Genomic DNA, 8418 nt, shown 5'->3' on the forward strand with positions numbered 1-8418 from the left:
GTGACTTGCCCAGGGTCACATGACTGGAAAGTGTCTGAGGCTAGATTTGAACCCAGGACCTCCCATCTCTGGGCCTAGTTCTCAATCCATTGAGCCACCCAGCTGCTCCCCTTTACTACATTTCTTTTTTTTTTTTTTTTAATATTTTCCCATACTTACATGTTTTATGTTCTTTCTCTCTCCCCCAAACCCCAACACCCCCCCCCATAGCCGATGCACAATTCTACTGGGTTTTACATGTATCATTAAGACCTAATTCCATATTATTGATAGTTGGACTAGAGTTTTCATTTAGTGTCTTCATCCCATCAGCCCATGTGTTCAAGCAGTTGTTTTTCTTCTGTGTTTCTCCTCCCACAGTTCTTCCTCTGAATGTGGCTAGTTTTATTTTTTATAAGACCCTCAGCCTTGCTCTGGATCCTTGCATTGCTGTTAGTAGAGAAGTCCCTTATGTTTGATTGTATCAGTCTCTGTGTACAATGTTCTCCTGGTTCTGCTTTCACTCTGCATCAGTTCCTGGAGGTCTTTCCAGTTCACATGGAATCTTTGAGCACAATAGTATTCCATCACCAACAGATACCACAATTTGTTAAGTTATTCTCCAATCACATTCTCTTGTTTTCCAATTTTTTGCCACCACAAAGAACCTGGCTATAAATATTTTTGTATAAATCTTTCCTTATTATCTCTTTGGGGTATAAACCAAGCAGTGCTATGTGTTGCCTTTGGCCCAGGGTCAAGGTGCTTCTCTGTGTTAGAAAGCAGCTTGCATTATGCATAAATTAGGATAAATAAGGAAAGAAAGTTCAACAGTTCAAATAAGAGTGAAGTTTGTGCCATTTCTGTTGTCATAATAAAGAATCTAGTTCAAAAGATTTCTGATTCCCTGAGTCTTGGCATGTGCCTACCAAGTGTCCTCTTAAGAAATGTGGTAGAGCAGTTGGGTCGCTCAGTGGATTGACAGCCAGGCCTAGAGACAGGAGGTCCTAGGTTCAACTCTGGCCTCAGACACTTCCCAGCTGTGTGACCCTGGGCGAGTCACTTGATCCCCATTGCTGAGCCCTTACCACTCTTCTGCCTTGGAGCCAATACACAGTATTGACTCCAAGATGGAAGGCATGGGTTTTTTTTTAAAAAAAGAATTTTGACTACTAAATGACTGTGACCCTATTCATCATAGTTTTACTAGATTTCTCTCACCTGCTAGCTTTAGGTGAGTTTTAATTTTCTCAGCCTCTGATGAAGTGATCTCTAGAAGGTTATTTCTGGATCTTAGCTTGTGATTTTATGAAGGGTAATGCTTCCTACTGATAATCTGAAATTCCCCAGAATTACTGTGCTAAAAGAAATGATGAATATTGGCAAGGAATTGGAAATTAAGGAGATGCCCATCATTTGGGGAATGGCTGAACAAGTTGTGGTATAGGATTGTGATGGATTATTGTTGTGCTATAAGAAATGATGAAAGGGATGGCTGCAGAAAAACCTGGGAAGACTGCTGCGAATTAAATGAGCAGAATCTGGAGAACATTGTACACAGAAACACAATATCGTAACTTTAATCATTTGTGAAAGATCTAGCTACTCTGATCAATACAGTGATCCATGACAATTCCAAAGGACGCATGATAAAAATTGCTCTCCTCCTCTAGAGGGAGAACTGATGAATTCAGTGCAGATTGAAGCATACTTTTTTTTTTTTTTTTTGCAGTATGGCTAACATGGAAATATGTTTCGCATGACTTCACATGTATAAGAAGTGTCATATTTATTGCTTTCTTAATGGAAACTGGAGAAATTTTGGAATTCGAAATTTAAAAAAAAAACGTGAAACAGACACACACATTCATTCTCTCTCTCTCTCTCTCTCTCTCTCTCTCTCTCTCTCTCTTTCTCTCTCTCTGTCTCTTTTCCCCTCCTCCTCCTCTTTCTTCTCCCTCTCCCCAAGAGTAGAGAAAAAAGTGAGGATATCCAGAAAAGCATGGGAAGAATTGTGTCAGTGGATATAAAGAGAAATAAACAACCAGGAAGATAATATACATAATGACCTTAGTAATGTAAACTTTAAGAACACTAAAACAAAATCAAACTCTGAGTAACTGTAATAACCCATTCCTGGACCCAGAGAACAGATAAGGAAATGGGTCACTACTGATTCTGCTTAACTATTTTCCTTTGTTATAAGAGAGGATTCCTTTGGGTAATGGTTTTTAGGAAATGGTTATGATGGTGAATTTAGAATTTTTTTTAAAAAAAAATTACCTTGGTAGCTCAGTGGATTGAGAGCCAAGCCTAGAGACAGGAGGTCCTAGGTTCAAATCCGGCCTCAGCCACTTCCCAGCTGTGTGACCCTGGGCAAGTCACTTGACCCCCATTGCCTACCCTTACCAATCTTCCACCTATAGGTCAATACACAGAAGTTAAGGGTTTAAAATTAAAAAAAAAAAAAAAGAAAGAAATTACTTTGATGTGTGGATATATAAAAGGAAGCATCCAGAAAACTGGCCTGAAAAGATGAATTTTCTCCTTTTCCATCCTAAATACAGTGCAATCACCATTCACTGATTCCATCAAAATAACTTACTGACTTATTAATTCTTTTTAAATATTCTAGACGAAAACAAAACCCAAAAGAGTAAAAGCTCTCTACAACTGTGTAGCAGACAACCCTGATGAGCTAACATTTTCAGAGGGGGATATGATCATCGTGGATGGTGAGGAGGACCAAGAGTGGTGGGTAAGTATTGGAGAAGAGAAGGCGTTTGGGGAAAGGTTAAATTGAATACCCTAAAAAAGCCTGTGTGCTTTGGTGTATTGACCTAGAGATTCTTCTTCCTCTCCTTTGCTTTTCCTTTATGAGCCAGGAAGGTCTATTAATAAGAATGAATTAATTGGTATCATTTCCCTTCTCCTTTTGTCCACTGCTTAGGACTAATCTGACTAAAGAATGAATGTCCACAACCCTGGCAATTACTGCTTCCTTCAAACACAAAGGCCCTGATGCCTCCCTCCTGGACCTCATTAACTACTTCAAGTGCCTACTCAATTTAAATCTACACTTGAGCTTCCTGTTTTCTTGATTGATCCCCTATGATTCTTCCCCTTGACAACAAATAAAAAGCAGGCCAACCCTGAAGAGTTGCATATGCTAGGGATTACTAAGCACTGGGAGAGTTTTTTCCCCTCATCTTGAGTTCACCATTTTGCACACTTGACACAAACATAAGCCGGAGACCCTAAAGTCCTTACAGCTTTCACCTTTCATTCTTCTCTCCTCTGAGACTCTTTTAAGTGTGGCTTTTGCTTAGCAACGTATGCTTATCTGAAATGTTCCCTCTCCCATCTTGCTATGTTGGAGTAATGATAATCATAATAAAATGGTGCCCATTGATGTGGAGCTTTAAGGTTTACACAGTGATTTTTCTCGAAACAACCCTTTGGACTAAGGAATGCAAGTAATAATATCCTTATTTTTCAGGTGAGAAAGTTGAATCCGAGAGGTCAAAAACATTGCCCCAGGATCATACAGCTAATAAGTACAAGTGTTGGACTCGCAGTGTCCTACTTGTCACATTCTTCTTAATAGAGTCATATGATAGGAAGTCAGAAAGGACCTCCAAGATCATCCAGGCCAGGAATTCTTAATTAGGATATTTCAGGGTGATCTTGGATGAAGGGGAAACATCTTTATGTTCACTAGTTTTTAGCTGAAATTCACCATTTCCTTCAATTATTTAAAAATATTATTCTGAGAAGTCTATTGACTCCACCAAACGGCCAGAGGTATCTTTGGAACAAAAGAAAAAGGAAATAGGGGCAGTTGGGTGGCTCAGTGGATTGAGAGCCAGGCCTAGAGATTGGAGTTCCTAGGTTCAAATCTGGCCTCAGATACATCCTAGCTGTGTGACTAGCAAGTTACTTAACCCCCATTGCCTAGCCCTTACCACTCTTTTGCCTTGGAACCCCAATACATGGTAGTGATTTTAAGACAGAAGGTAAGGATTTTTAAAAAAGAAAAGGGAAATGACTTGCCAGCCAGATCACACACTCAAATAGATCCACAAACTCATTGACTAGGATGTTACCTCCAGTGACACAATTAAGTCCATTTATGCCTCTGTGAAAACTTTGTCCATATCCACCCAAGGGTGTACCACAGGGAATCCACCTATCATGGTGGTGTCCCGCTTTGGTTTCTCTTGACTAGAGCAACTCTGGCCATTCACTGGCGATCCTTCCCACTTGCTACACGACCAGTTTCTCTTCCTCTTATACATTTCTTTGGTGACATCTTTTACTCTGGATATTCTTCAAAGCCCCTCATTGATTAGATGACTCGCTTTGCTCGTACATACCAAGAGCCTCTCCTTTTCCATCTGGGTGATACTCCTAAAAGAGATCTGTAACCACTCAACAGTTGGCCATCCACATAGAAAAGACCAGGTGGGTGAAGGATATCTGTTGCATGGATCAGGTTAGCTTCTTCCCTAAATTTGGAAGGACAGTTTATAGAGAATGTCCAAAAAGTACAAGACAGAAAGCACGAATGTATGAACTGGGCTTAAAATTGACAGAAGGAAAGGTAGCCTGGATTCCCTTTAGGAAATCCATTAATAACCCCCAAATTTTTCTCAGAGGAAAAAAAAAAGCATCATGCTCTTTTATCACCAATATTCTACATGGCAGCAAGACATGGTCTAAAACAGTCTGAAGGATTGAAAAGAAATATCAGATGGCAATGGAGAAGGACTGGCTAACTATGCCTTGTTTATCTCCTTTTCAGTTTCCCCCCTCCACCAGTAGTTTGTAGTGTGAGTAATATTAACACCCAGAACTTAATTGGTTCAAACATTAGAGCTAAAAAAGGCCTTTGAGGTAATCTAGTGCTAGTACTTAACTTTTATAAGGCTATAAAAGTGAGAGATTAAGTGCTTTGCCTAAAGTCTCTTAAGATGAAGAGGTAAATGGTAAAACAAGAGCTGAACCTAAATCCTCCAACTTTTATTATTCTTATTCTTTATCAGTTATTCTTGCTGCTGTACCACCATTCCTTTTTTGGCCTAAGTAATGGTAACTGTTTTTAAGTAAACACATTGGTAACAATAAATACCTTTAATGTCAGGGACCAGCATTTTACTCAAATGTATCTCCCAAATGTTATCAGCTGTTCCTCAGCCCATAGTGCCTTCTGAATCCTATCCACTTCTCAAGACTGTTGTAAGGAAAGAGCTTTGCAAACTCTTAGTGCAAGAGAAATATGAGTGACTTGTTATAGATGGGAATGAGATAAGAAGTTTGGTAAAGATATATGTTTAGTTGTCATCTGTGTGATTATCTTTCGAAAAAGCAAAAACTTACATCAGATATCTAGAAGGCCCCTTCTTGGTAAATCCAGGGCTCCCCTTTACCTCCATAGAGAGTTGCTGAAGTCTTGACCTCAAACCTAAGTTTGAGTTAGTGAAAAATACCAAAAGGTTTGAGATTTGTCCATATCTTTACCTCCCATTTTCCAAGTAGGAAAAAAAAAATGAGTAAAGTTGTTGACACAGAATCTCTTCCCTTGCTGCTTCTCTGGGTCCACAAAAGGCCACATTATCCTTTTCTTCAGAGTAGGAGTGATGGGTTGGTGATCTTTGCCAAGTTCTCATTCCTGATACCAGATACTAGAACAAATGTTTGCCTAACCATTTTGGTGCCCTCCTAACATAGCATTGTTTTTACATTTTCATTTCAGATTGGCCACATTGATGGAGATCCTAGTCGCAAAGGAGCTTTTCCCGTATCATTCGTGCACTTTATTGCTGACTAAATTGCTACTGAACAAAAAAATAGGAAGAAATTTCTCATTTTCATCTTATACAAGTCAATATTTATGTCCCAGTTTCACTACTGGTTCCAAAACTCTTGCCAGAAAACCAATTTCTTGAGTTGTATTTGTACTGTAGTCAACTGTCCCTAATGCCATTGTTCTGGTTACAAACCTTGGACAGTTTTTACATGTAAGTGATTTTTTAAGAAAGATTTGTTTTGCTTCATGAAAGTCACTGATATTCTTTCTCAGAGACACATTTTTATTTTTAAAGGTGAACTGAAAAAAAATAACTTTAACTAGTATCTTTGAACCCCAACCAGCAGAATTCAGTATACCAGCTTAACAGGAAAATATTTATTTTGAAACAAGAGGTTTGGAAATAAATCCCTCTTGATTTGTCACGGCCTGATTTGGAAGTTGTAACTTGTCATGTGTTTATATTAAAGTCAGTGAATCTCAGAGCAGCTGTCTCAGTTGTCCTAGGGAACCAGTAATAGCATTCTAACCCAGCCCTTCTTAGCTAAGGTCATTCCACATCGAAGGTCCTGAGTTCACCTTTAAAGGATAGTTATTCCGTTGAAACAACCCACCATATGCACACATTTAAAAACAAAAAACCTTGGAAATTTCTGCATTACTTGTTTGTACTTTCTCATTTGTGAGGCTGAGAATCTCTGTATCATTATATGCTGCATGTGTGTATAACCTGTTTTGGAAGTCCCCTATATAACATTGATCCTGAACAATTGTATTAACAAGACTACTGATGGTTAATTCAAATCCATGGCGATGTTATCAGTTAATTCAACTCTCAGAGGTTATAGAAACTGCATTTCCTGAATTTGGTTTTAAACTAAGGATGATGGATTGCAAAGCAGTTCTCAAAACCAGTTATATGCTTTAGATGTTTTAGAATTTGCCTTCTTGAACTTATTTAATCACCCAGTAACACCTGTACACACAAATAGAATATTGTGGTGGACCATAATATATTTATCTGTCACAAGGGCATTTATTGAAAAACTCACTAGTACATCTTAATTGCTGTTTCCTGTTAAGTGTACCACTGCCTTTCCTTCCAAACACAACAATGTGCTTGTTTCCTAACTCACCTATGAGTGTTTGTGTATTTATAGAATATACCAATATGAACGGTAGTTAACGTCTTAAAAATGTTTGTGAACAAATATCCAGCAAAAATCCATAGATCCCAGTGGATGTAACACTACTTAATATTGCAATTCTAACATCTATTTGAACATTGAGTCTATTACCTTTCTTGAACTTACGCTACAAAAAATGAAGAAGACTAATGTTGAGAAAAGCCTAATTAATTCTGTGGTGGTATATATGTGTTTTATAACATCAATACCCAATATGAGAATTTTGAAGCTTTAAGGAAAAATATTAAGACAGTGACCACCACTTGGGAGTTTTCATGACCACTAAATATCTTACAGACTCGGGGAGCTCCAAATTAATGCTAGGACAAAGTTGTTCATGATTTTATTTTTTGGAAAATGGTACACTTGATTGTGATAGCCTGTCTTTTATCATGTGAAAAGCTTGTGTGTATAGCTTCTTGATGTATTAACTCATTTCTGAAGCCACTGCAAGTGAAAAAGAAAAAAAAAACTGGAATGTATTACATTTTTGTTGAGTTTTGAAGTTGATTTCTTTGTACTTTCCAAAGTTCCTAGTAAAAAAAGTTTTAATCTGTAATCCTAGACTTAGTTCAGTACTACAATTATGTTTATTAATTAATGATTTCCATTTTTGGTTTTGGAAACATTTTAATTTCCTGGTAAGATGCAAGAAAGTAAATAGGCCCTATTTGGCACAGTTCACTTCTCATGTCTATTTTAACACAGATTCTTCTAGCATATGAAACTTGCAATCAGCCTTTTGAGGATTTGGTGTCAGCTGTGAAATAGTCAAATTTACATCAGCCTTAGGACTCTAATCCTAGACACTACTCAGTTGGGTTCAGTGGTACATATCTGGGGTGCATCTTGGCATTTTTTTAAGCTCTAATTTGGTGGTGCTATTGTGCAGGTTATTAATATTATTCTTGCCAGAGCAGAAACACATTTTAAAAACTTTGCCCACTAACATACTTTGAGGTATTTGCTCCTTTTTTGCAGCAAAAAAAAAAGGCAGAGATAAATCTGAATGCATTGTAGATATCTATTTATATTTAAAATTTACTTTTCATAAATTTCAGCTGCAAGATTCAAGCATTTTGCATATGCTGTTCTTCATCAAGCAAACTTCAAGGGATGATGATTCTGAAATTTTAGGCACAGTCTATTTGGTTGCCGTGTTGTTTCAAAAGGAGTGGATGACACTGAATCTGCAGTGTAGAATGCTATTTGAGATGTATAATATTCAATTCATTCATTTGATTATTTTGGTGTAGTTGCAGAGCAACTGTATATATTGTATAACCTAAATCAACTCTTATTTTCAATGTCCCGAATGCAGTGATTTATAATTAGAGCATGTTTAAGAAGTTTACTCTTGTTAACCGGTCGCTTGACTGGGAAAAAATAAAATACTTTTAAACGGACTTTTCCTGAATGTGCTTCTATGGGTAACCTTTATTA

General features: G+C 37.6%; 1 protein-coding gene across 2 annotated transcripts in view; it reads left to right on the plus strand.

Moving 5' to 3' along the window:
• The window catches only part of ASAP2 (ArfGAP with SH3 domain, ankyrin repeat and PH domain 2), a 269945-nt gene extending 261564 nt beyond the window's left edge, over positions 1-8381 (plus strand). For both annotated transcript variants that reach the window (XM_044663620.1, XM_044663622.1), the window contains 2 exons: positions 2615-2737; positions 5735-8381. In XM_044663620.1, coding sequence (XP_044519555.1) covers positions 2615-2737; positions 5735-5809 — 198 coding nt within the window. In that variant the 3' untranslated portion in view covers positions 5810-8381. The remainder of the gene's footprint in view (positions 1-2614; positions 2738-5734) is intronic.
• Positions 8382-8418: the final 37 nt, after the last annotated feature.

This window comes from Gracilinanus agilis, chromosome 2 (assembly GCF_016433145.1).
Source record: "Gracilinanus agilis isolate LMUSP501 chromosome 2, AgileGrace, whole genome shotgun sequence".
NCBI classification, from domain to species: domain Eukaryota; kingdom Metazoa; phylum Chordata; class Mammalia; order Didelphimorphia; family Didelphidae; genus Gracilinanus; species Gracilinanus agilis.